Source organism: Equus asinus, chromosome 13 (assembly GCF_041296235.1).
Source record: "Equus asinus isolate D_3611 breed Donkey chromosome 13, EquAss-T2T_v2, whole genome shotgun sequence".
NCBI lineage: Eukaryota > Metazoa > Chordata > Mammalia > Perissodactyla > Equidae > Equus > Equus asinus.
In genome coordinates this window covers 36,475,193-36,486,488 of record NC_091802.1, presented here as the reverse complement: position 1 = coordinate 36,486,488, position 11,296 = coordinate 36,475,193, and the positions used below count along the sequence as shown (strand labels likewise).

General features: G+C 58.1%; 1 protein-coding gene across 1 annotated transcript; it reads right to left on the bottom strand.

Annotated features, from left to right (window-relative positions):
* Window positions 1-2,708: 2,708 nt before the first annotated feature.
* Window positions 2,709-7,223, bottom strand: DLX3 (distal-less homeobox 3). The gene is made up of 3 exons (XM_014833912.3): window positions 6,663-7,223; window positions 5,411-5,601; window positions 2,709-3,848 (listed from the first exon to the last, which is right to left on the bottom strand). Exons 1-3 carry the CDS (start codon window positions 6,985-6,987, stop codon window positions 3,501-3,503), a joined length of 864 nt encoding a protein of 287 aa, XP_014689398.1. The 5' UTR covers window positions 6,988-7,223; the 3' UTR covers window positions 2,709-3,500.
* Between the last annotated feature and the right edge of the window lie 4,073 nt (window positions 7,224-11,296).

Here is an 11,296-nt window from a genome sequence, read left to right as displayed (position 1 = left end):
AGAATAGTGACCCTCAGGGCAGACAGGGGTCCCCTAGCCCCCTCCTTCTTCCCTGAAGGTTGTCACGAGGCAGTAGGTATCGTTAAGAAGCACCTGGCAAAAGATGGGCTCAGCAGCCCTGCCCTGGCACTCTGCCAGGTCCCCCACCCAAGCTCCTGTCCTCGTGCCCCCGCCACCACCACCAAAGTTGGCAAAGAGGGTGCCTGACTGGCCTGGAGGTGAGGAGAGGAGGAAGGGGAGGTCAGGGGTGGGGCTGACCTCCACGGGAGGTCACCCGGGCAGTTAATCCAGCCTGACAGAGCAGGGATGAGCAGGGAGGAATCAGGGAGCTTACAACATCCTTTCATCCCGCAGCAGCCCGCCCGCCCCGCCAGCCTGCCCGCCCAGCCTCCCTCCTTCCTTCCTCTCTCTTTCTGCCCTTTTTTTCCCTCTCCCTCCCTTTGCTGGCAGCCCAGCCCTAATAAAATGCAGTGTCTCCAGCAAGTCTGCCCGGCTGCCGCCTCGCTGCTCCTGCCTGCACGCAGCCCTCAAACCAAACTGCTCAGCTCAGCCCCGCCTGGCAGCTGCCACTTAACCCTTGCCAGCCCGGCTGGCTGGCGTCGTGGGCTGAAGGCCCTCCTCCCTTCCGCCTCCCTCAGGCATGGGGGGAGGGGAAGGCCTGCCTTCTGAGAGGGAAGGGGTGGAGTGGGGGCATGGAGGGCCCCACTGTTCTGGAGCACCCCCCCACCCCGCCCGAGAACCCCTCGTCCATCTGTGTACCTGTGACTGCTGTCTAAGCAGGTCCTTCGGTGACTGAGACCCCCTCCTTCTGCCTTCTCATCCTTCTGCTTTGTGCCTCACCAGTGCGCCAGAGGACAACAGGGTGGGGATTATTGTCCCCATTTGACAGATGAGGAAACTGAGTGCCTGATGGGGAGGCTTCAGGATGAGCTGGGTCACCTCAGCTGCTGAGTGGTGTTGCTGATTCTCAATCTAAGACTTTTTCCAGTACAGGGAGCTGCCACTGGCCCCACGTGTGTGTGCATGCATGCACGTGTGCCTGCGTGTGATGTTGGGGTGATCTGAGCAATGTGTGTTTGCACACCTGTGTATTGGGGGCCTCTATCTCTTCGAGTGTTATGGCTTTGGCTTTATACATTTGTGTGATGCGAAGGTGTCTCAGGAGTGGGTTTGTGTCTATGCCTGTGCCTGTAGATGATGACACGTTTACCTCAAGCAGGAGTCCACGTACGTGCGATGATGGAGAGATGTCACCGTGTGTCTCGGTACACGTGTGTGTATAAGACAGGTGGCTTCCCAAGTGTGTGCATGCATTCGTGCTGTCTCCCATCTGCTCCAAGACGTGCTGCTCACACCCACCTCCATTCATTCTACCGCCTCCAGCTCTCCGTCTCCAAGGTCTTGGAGCTGGGCAGCTGGAAGAGGAGGATAGCAGCAATGCGGGCCCAAGCAGTCAGCGGCAGCAGCAAAAAGCCTCTGAGTCAGGGCCCGAGCGCCCCCCCTACCAGAAGGTAAACACAGAACCCCCTCATCTCCATCTTCCAGCCTGGATCCCAATGACCTGGGGTCCTTGCCAGCTGTGGGAGCAGTGGTGTTCCCCCGCCTGAGGCTCCACCCTCGCCCCAAGCTGGAAGGGATAGACAGGAGGGTGAGGGGCCAGGGAGTGCCTGGGTGTGGAGGCAGGGGGTTTACACGCGTGTGCAAGCATGTCTTCGTGTGAGCCCAAGATCAAAGAGCAGCCCTGAGGTGACCCGGCGGCGGCAGTGGTGGAGGCCAGCTGACTGGCAGGGAACGCCAAGCCGCCAAGCAGAGTGGAGTCAGGGAGGCCATGGCTGGGAGCCTCCCACCCACCCAGACCTGCCCAGGTTGGGGGCAGCCACCGGGTCAGGAGCGCCTGTCACCCTGGAGGTGCAGAGCTCCGTCCCCACCGAACACCTTCCCCAACTCCCAGGCCCTCCCCGAGAGCTGTCTGTCTCCAGCCTCCAGTTCAAAGAGCTCAGCGGTTATTTTCTTCTTTTTTATTAACTTTATATATAAAGATGGGTCCAGTAAGAAAGGAGAAATGAGAAGGCTGGGAGGGAGTGGGAGCTGGCTTCGTTCCTGTCCCTTAGGGTGGGACTCTTCGAGACCTACCATGTCTCTCCTCTCTGCTGAGCCTCCCACTAAACCCGAATCCAGCCAGAGCCCACATCCCTGTTTCTCTCGGCTTGCGACGCACAGGCAGGTACATCCAAGAGGAAAGGGCCACATAAATAGGAAACCACAGTAGGGAGGAGGCTGCTTCTCTGTTGCTCTTAAAAAAAATACATACTATATATATAGCTACAGTCTTCTACCTCTCCTTCGCTTCGATGCTTGACCACACGAGGGGTGGAGGAAAGTTAGCTCCAAGGGGACGTCTGGGACAAGGAGGGGCAGCGCCACCAGCCCTCCAGACACCCCCTCACCCCTAAAGGCACCGGGTTATAATCCTCCCCCTCTCCCCGTGCACCTCACCCGACATTATCCATCTCAGCGGGAGCCATCTGTTTCCAAGGCCACCAGAAAGAGGGTGTTTTGGGGGTTGTCTTGCCTGGTATTTCTCCTGGGAGATTTGGGGGTTGGCGCCAAAACTATCAACTTACTGAAGGAGAGGAAGCGGTGGCGGGGCGGGGCACAGAGCAGAGACACCCGCGCAGGGGAGATGGTCCTATCTGTTAACAATGCCCTTTGTTTTCCTATTTTTTCAACAGCTTTTAAAACAAAAGTTGTGCAAAGTCCTGTACATGGAATAAGAAATGGGTCCTTAGGAAACATCAGAGACCCGCTCCTCCTCTCCGACCAGAGAGGGAGAAGAGATGGCTCCTTGAGTTCTTCCCTCTAAAGCCACAAATATTAAAAGATTCTCTCACTTGGGGGGGGGGGGTTCTTTGGTTTAACCCTCAAATCTTAAATGAGGGCTAGAAGTGCGGGGCAGGGGCTGGTTGAGGTCCTCACCCTGAGTCCCAGTCACGATGTCCAATGTCTTTTTGGCAGAGGGGATGCTCAGGACGGGGGGAGCCACAGGTAGCTCAGAGGAACCAGGCCTGGCAGGTCCCGGAATCCAAAAAGCCTGGTGTCCCAGCCCAGGCTGGCCCCACAAACGCTCCACAGTTTCCCAGTCCCCAAGTCTGGGGAACAAGTATGAAGTTTTCGAAGCTGGAAGATGATGGGCCCTTTAAAGCCAATCCAGGCTCCTGCAGCAGAAGGGGAACAGCTGTCCCAGCTGGAGTGGAGTGCCCCAACATCTGGAGGGGTACCCCCAGTGTCTAGGCAGGGGGAGGGAGGTTCAGGGGACATCCTTGGTCCATGCAAATTTCATCTGGAAGCTCTTAGGTCCTTGGAGGAAGGGGCAAAGGAAGGGGTAAAGGGGCTGCTCTTTCCCCTGTGCTCCTCGATGATTCCTGAGTGTCGGCTAGGACGGAGGTGCCTTCTGCCTGGTCCCGGGGGTCCTTCGTGGGAGGTTCAGGCCAGGTGGGTGCTCAGTACACAGCCCCAGGGTTGGGCGGGGGCCCGGGGGAGGCATGGTGCAGGGTGGCCGGCTGAGGCGGCTGCTGCTGTAAGTGGGGTCCACTCAGGTTCTGTGCATGGTACCAGGAGTTGGTGGGGTCGTCCAGGTAGCTGGGCGAGGCACTGTATGGGAGCGGCGGGGCCAGCTGACTGCGCGCAGGGGCTGGAGTGGAGTGGGAGGAGGTGTCCCAGAGGGCGGGTGACGGTGGTGAGTTGCAGGCCATGGAGTCGCTGTTGTTGGGGCTATGCTCCAGGGGCACCTCCCCATTCTTGTAGAGCTTCTTGAATTTGGAGCGGCGGTTCTGGAACCAGATTTTCACCTGCGCCAGAGAAGAAAGGGGGAGCGAATTAGCCTCTCAACATGCTGGGTGAAAACCCCCACAGGGAACCCAGCTACAGAGGGCAAGGCCAGCGCCCAATGTCACACAACAAGACCCAGACAAAACCCAGGCATCATGACTTCCAGGCCAGCATCTTTTTGCTATCTGGGATAGAACTGTGGCTAGGATCCTTCAACCACCTGGGTCCAAATTGCACTCTGCCACCTTGGGCGTTACTTAACCTCTCTGGTTCTTGCCTTTCTCATCTGCAAAATGGGGATGATGGCAGCACTATTACCTACCTCCTAAGGTCATTATGACACTCAAAGACTTTAAGACAGCCAAAGAACTTAGAACAGCCTGGTATGTAGTACGCACTCAATAAAAGGCAGCCCAGTGGGGGCTAGGCAGTTTATGGCATTTTGTTCACATTAGAAACCCATAAGCAGAGGCGCCCAGATACACAGAGACAAACACACACCCACATAAGCATCTCCATGCGCAGGAACGTACCCACTCACAGCCTCACACACACACGCTGAACTATAAAGATACATACATGCATGCACAGATACACCCAGATAAACACCCCACAAACATGAGCACCGGCATTCACACACACTAGGGTATGGAGGAGCCCTCCAGGGCTGGCTAATGGGGGTGACCTGGGGACTCAGGAACAGGTGAGCCATGATCCCCAAATTTCCCTTGGGGTATCTCCCCCTCCTCCTGCCACTCCCCATCCCATGACTGGTACAAACAATGAATCAGCTCCTCACCGGCTGACCCAGATTCCCGGCGGACCGGGCCCCACGCAGCCGCAACCCAGGCTTGCCTGTCAACACCTGTGGGGAGCCAGGCGTCCACCACTCCTCCTCTGAGCAGTGACAGGCTGCTGGGGACTTAAGGGACAGGCTGAGGGTGGGAGTGGGGCTCCCACCTCTGAGTCCCTATCCTCCTCTTGGCTGGGGGCAGAGGAAGGGGTGGAGCGTTTGAGTGCTGGGCAGGAATGTGGTGCTTTGATACAGGCACAAATTTGTGTACATGCACCCAAGAGCGTGCAAAGTCACGGACGTGTGCCCCTCCATCTATAAACACAGTGACCTTTGAAAGGTCGCACTCCTTATGTGAGCATTGCCACGTGTCCACAGACCTATTAGCATGTGAACAAACACACATGTGTATACATGTGTGTATACACCTCTACACACACACACGCCTAGCCAGGGCTGGGGGGTGGGGGCGTATGACACGTTGTGGACTTCTACTAAGTGAGTGACCAGCACTGTTGGGGGTCAGTGGGAGTTGGGGACTCTGGGCCAGAGGGAGGAGGACACCTCTCCTTGTGACAGACATACACAGGGGCACGGGTTCACAAATATGCACGCCTGTACACGTGCTAATGCAGAGATTTCCAACAGAAAGGGAGACTTTGGGGTTCCCTGCCCACAGGCAAGGTTTTCAGGGACTTGCAGGGACTTTAAAAGGCCAGCCAGGCTCGGCTCAGCGGCGCCGGGAGAGCCCCGGGGTCCCGCGCGGCCCCCCCACCGCCCCACACTGACCTGCGTCTGCGTGAGGCCCAGCTGCGCGGCCAGCTCGGCGCGCTCGGGCAGCGCCAGGTACTGGGCCTTCTGGAAGCGGCGCTGCAGGGCGGCCAGCTGATAGCTGGAGTAGATCGTGCGCGGCTTTCGGACCTTCTTGGGCTTCCCGTTCACCATGCGCACCTCGGCTTCCGGCTCCTCCTTCACGGAAACTGCGGACAACACACCGGGCGGGGGACGGCTCAGCCTCGGCCTGCGGCTCTGCGCCCCCCAGGGCCCGGCGGGACGTCCCCCACCTCCAGCCCACCGACTCGCCCCTGGATTTCCCGGCTGTGCGCCCGCGGGAGGGAGCCGCGGCGACAGAGCCGGACCGGCGGCGCCCAAGACCCGGCGCTCCCGGCTCCCAGCTCCGCGCCCGGCCCCGGAGCGCGGGCCCCGGCGCCAGCAACCGCCCGGGCGGGGACGGCGGAGGCTCCGCTCACGACGCCTCCCGGGTCACCTCCCAGCCTCGCAGCTCCTCGCCCCCCGGCTGCTGGCCGCCCCCTTCTCACCCCCACCTTGCCCGCAGTCGCTTTTCTCGCTCTTTCCCGTCCGTTCTTCCTTCCCTTTTTTTTTTTAACTTTTTATTTTAGAATAGTTTTACATTTTCAGAAAAGTTGCAAGGATAGTACAGACTCCTTCCCTCCTTCTTTCCTCTTTCCATCCTTCTTTCTTTCCGTCCGTTCCTCTGTTCCTTTCTTCTCTCCTTCCTCTCACTTTGTCCCTCCACATTTCTCTTTTGCTGCGTCTCCACTTTTCTCTTTCAGCTTCTTTACTTCTCAGTCGCTGCTTCCCTGTTTTCCCGTAATTCTGTGGGTCTCTCTCCATGTCGCCCTCACCATTTCCCCCCTCCCCAGCCCAGATCCAGAGGGTCCCTGGAGCTCCCGGTCCCCGCTGCCTACCCGAAAGCCCGGTGCAACCCGATGGAGGCCCCCTTGCTGAAGTGCCCGCGAAAGCACCTCGATTAGGAAGTTCCCTGACAGCCACAGCCCTCTCCTCCCTCGCCCGGTTCACCGCGATCCTCGCCCGAGACCACCGCGCCCCGAACGCGTGCAGTCTCAGGACTGGAAGGTCATCTGTCCCCTCTGGGGGTCATCTAGCCCACCTTCTCTAACTCCACACAGTACTTTTCTTACCCTTGACGCGCCCCTAGATTTCAGCTTCCGTTCCCTGCCTTTCTCTCCCTCGGCATCTTCCAGCGTCTCCCACCCTTCCGCGACCCCGTGGTCCTCACCTGGGTCCTGGGCGGGCAGCGGCTGCTCCCGGTACGCTCCGTATTGCCGGTAGGAGGCTCCATAGGTATATTCCGACTTGGGCGAGTAAGCGCCCGTGCCTGCAAGCCCGTTGAGATTGAACTGGTGGTGGTAGGTGTAGGGGTTCACGGTCTGGCCGTAGGGCTGGCCCGAGTAGTAGTCGTGCTGAGGAGCGCTGTAGTAGCCCAGATCAGTGACCGAAGACTCGGGCAGGGTGGGCGAGTCCTTCGAGCCCGCATGGCAGCTAAGCGAGCTGGAGATATCGGTGAGGATGCTGCTGAGTTTGCGATCGAAGGAGCCACTCATCCTGGCGGGCGCCGGGCCACCCCGGGGTTGGCCTCGGCCGCAGAGCGGAGCGCAGAAGCCGGCAGAAGCGCGGGGGAGGCGGAGGAGACGAGGCAGGGGTGTGTGTCCGGATGGCGAGGGGAGGGCCCGGCAGAGTCTCGGGGGAGGGGAGGCCGACGGGCGCTTAGACCATCGCCGGCCTTCAGGCAGTCGCTGCGCGCCTCTCGTCGCGTCCCAAGCCACAGTCAAATGCTGCCAGCTCCGCCCGGCCAGCCGGTTATAGACTCAATAGTAGAGTCGCCGAGGGAGGCTCCAACGCTCTGATTGGCTGCAAGTCTTGCCTTCGAGGCAAAACATGCTCTTTCGCTCTGTCGTTCTTTCTCTCCCTCTCTCTCTCTCTCCCCCCTCACTCTCCCCCATTCTTTGTTGTTACCCAAAACACACACACACACACACACACACACACACACACCCTCATTCCTCCTCCTGTCGCTCCCTCCCCCAGCCCAGATAAAACCCCCAGTGTCTCCGAAGGAAGGGGATGGGGGAGGGTGGTTTTGCAGAGCCCTCGGGATCTGTCAGTCTGTCTGTCTCCCCGGCTGGGGGTGGGAGGTGGGCTTAGGTGCAATGGGAAAGGAGAGGAATTTGCCATTGGGTGTTTGTGGAGGGAGGTGGTCCATGGTGGGATGTGTGTGTGTGTGAGCCAGCGCTGTGCAAATGACAGGCAGACAAACGTGCCTAACGTGGGGAGGACCCAGGGCCCAGGAAAATGTTTTAATTTCTTTTAAAATCATAAGAAAAGAAATTTTGAAGAAAATATTTGAATATATGATAATCCATTGTCTTTACCTCAATGCACTCATAAAATGTAATTTAAATTATTATTTTTTTTAATAGACGAGGGGGCCCATCAGGCAGAAGTGCCTTGGGCTTATGAAAGTCATAACTGGGTCCACGGAGGGTCCTGTTGGAGGGGGCTGAGGGGGGGCAGATATGTGTGGATTTCCGGGCTTCTGGGGAGGGTAGGGTTGCACTGCCTGCGGGTGGTGATATTGGAGTTGTTTCTGTAACTATGTGTGTGCAGTTTCAGAGATGGCCCAGGCTTGCTGGACGGTGCAGGGGACCTGGGGTCCCCATGGGGTTGGATGGGATACAGCCTGGCTCTCTGACTGTGTGCTTCAGTAAGTTTGGGGCAGAGTCTGTGCTTTGGGGACAGCACTGGGGGATTGTGGGCGTTTTTAAAGATCAGGTATATGGGATGGGTGTGCTAGGGTGTGTGATGTGAGGATTTCCCATGTTGCACAGTATACAGAGATGTACCTGAGTGCAGGAATGCATGTGTGAGAGTGCAGCAGTGTGTGTGGGTGTGTAAGCAGTGTGAGTGGAGGGCCGTGGGACGGTGTGTCTGTGTGTGAATGGGTAGTTGTATGCAGATGTGTGTAAAACTCTCAGGACCTTCCCAATCTCCAGTAGCTGGGAACCATGATGCGCCATTGAACCCTGTCTCCCCAAGAAGGCCCTGAAGAAGAGGTTTCCCTTGCTGGGGACCCCCAGCTCCTAATCCTGTCTGGCTCACAAGGCCAGGCTTCTGGGTCATTCAAGTTGTTCCCAACGTCTAGCCCACTTCACCCTTCTACCACCAATTCTGCTCTCCGCCTTTTCCCTGGGGATCGGGGAGCTCCTTCAAATCTCAGTTCCTAGCTGCATACAACCTTCATACAGGCTGCCGCGTCAATTCTCCTCCTGTCCGCTTCCCCTGCCTGGCGTCCCGGGACACGCAGTGCCAGCGCGCCACCTTGTGGTCACTCCTGGGCTCTGCGGCCTCCCCAAGTCTCGCCAAGCACTGAGCGGGGTCGAGGGCGGGGGTGGAGGGGGGGGTCTCCTTCGTGGACTCTGTCAGGGAGACAAGTGTGCTGGGGGCTCTGTGCCTCTTTCCAAAGTCAGATCCCCGGTGCAGGCTTCCAGCGACTCCAAGGGCTTTGAGAGCTGCAGGTGGTGGAGACAGAGGGCCACGGTTAGCAGGCCGAGGGGCAGGAGTGCCCGCCAAGTCTGAGCGGCTCCGGGGAGGCGAGGTGTGGGAAAGGTGGGGGCGGGGGCCGGGCGAGGGGAGCGCTATCTGTCTGTCTATCTCCGCGTCCCCCCAGCGCCTATCGCCCGCCGCTCCGAGCCCATGGCGGGGCGAGTTGCCACCCGCTCTGGATGCCCTCTGTTCTGTTGCCAAGAGGGCGCCTAGGGAGCCCGCGGCATTGGGGGCAGGAAGGGCACTGGGCGGGCCAGCTCCCCCTCCCAGGATGGGAGCGGGAGAGACCAGCAGGGCCTGCTTTGGAGTACCCAGCTCTCCACAGAGAAGGGACAGCGTCGGGCAAGCCCCTTCTCAGAGGTTCGTTTATTCATTCATCAACCTAGACCCAGAAGGGCCGGGAGATTGAGAGATGGCAGAGAGTCTGTCTTCCTCCTGAGGTCCTCACAGAAGCCTCACTCCTGTCCCTCCTCACCGGCACCGCAACCTGCAGGCTCCTGAGTAAAGAGAATGAGCAAGGGACTGGGAGTCTGGAATCCTGAAATCATGACAATATGGTGGTGGGTTATTTAGGATAATTTCTATGCTCCATTCTGCTCTGAAAAAATCTAAGAGTTTTAGAAACGGACTAAAACTGCAGCATTAGGGACATAAGTTAGTGATTAAACAATTGCTCAGTAATGCGAAGTTAACATCTGGTCCCCCATTGCACTGCATCCTCCAAGACACCGGGAGCTGTATCTGTCCACTTCTCAACCACCTTCCAGATACCTAGGGCCAATCCTGACACACACAACCTCAGTGCTTACTAGATGTTTGTTGAATGAATAAATGAGACTCTGTAATACTGGAGAAGGGCTGGATCATCTTGGCTGAGCACGCTTGCAGGATTAGGAAAAGGGGAGGCATGGAGCAGGCGCCAGCATCGAGGTGTCCCACTCCAGGGTGGGAGCAGGAGCAGCTTTCCAGATGGGGCCATGAGTCGCCTCAGAGGGGCCCGTCAGGCCAGCAGGACTGGTGCCACCAGCTGCTGGGCGGGCACCTGCTGGCTCAGGGTAGTGGGGTTGCCGGAGGATGCAATGGGACCAGTGCCACCCACTGCACCTTGCCTGGGCCAACAAGATGAGCAGGTGTCAGCCTGGCCAGATCCTGCCCCGGGGTGGAGGGGTGATGCAGGCCAGAATGTCAAGAGCCTCTGGGAGGCTGGCAGTGCTGGCCAATGACCAGGTCACAGTCCATTGCTCACCCTCTCCTGGCAGGAGAAAAGGCACCCTGTTGAAGCAAGCTGTTCCCTGGAGCCCGAGTATCATGCCAGCTGAGCACAGCCACAGCCACTGGGCTCACAGAGCGCTGGGTCTGAGGGGAGGAACTGGGAAGGAGGCTGGAACCACAGGGTGAGCCGGGAGCATTTGCTTTCCCCGTTGCCTGGGGAACTGACGCCATCTAGTGGTCAATGTAAGGAGGCCAGAGTCCAGCTCCACTGGGGAGACCTGGGAAGTGGGCCAAGTGCAGGGGCGGGGCCATCATACCCAGAAGGAATATTATCTGTATTATTTTAGGAGCCCTATCAGCACTAAATATTCACTTTTCATCATCACTTACTCTGCAGCTACCATCTCTTCCTCCTCCCACCCATCCTTGTCCAGCCAGTGGCTCCTTCCCTTAGGTTTCTCATTTGTAAATCAGAAAGTGGATTATTAGCTGGCCTCTGAGGTCCCTTCAAGCTCTGATGTTCTGTGATTCTAAATTCTAGGACTCTGGTCCCTCGAGGGGAACTCCCCTCTACCTTCTCGCCAGCTCTCTTGGAGACAAATCCCGGGCGTCCAGCACTTTGCAGCCTGGACAGCTTCTGCAGTCCTTCATCCATCCAAAAAATCTTTCCTGAGCCTCTCCTATACTAGGTGCTTGGGATGGAGTGATGAACAAGACAGGCAGCATGCCTTCCACCATGGAGCCCGAGGTCCAGTGGGGAAGTGGACACCTAAGCAGCCTGTTTCACTATGGTGTGATGTGTATTAGGATGGGGCAGCACATGCTGCTGTGACAGCCCAAGGAGGCCTGGACCCATCACAGAAGCAGGAGGATATCTGAGCCGAGGCCTGAAGGATGTGTGGGTCTTGGCCAGGAAAGGCAGGGATGAGGGGAAGGAGGGGGTTCCCAGCTGTGGCTCATAGGACTGCCTGGGGCAAAGCACTGGGGGAGGGGTGGCTAAGGGTAAAGAAGGAGTGGAGTCTGGGTGGGACCCAGAACACAGAGCCCCTGGAACCCCAAAGCAGGAGAATGAACTTTATCTAGAGGCTATAGGGAACC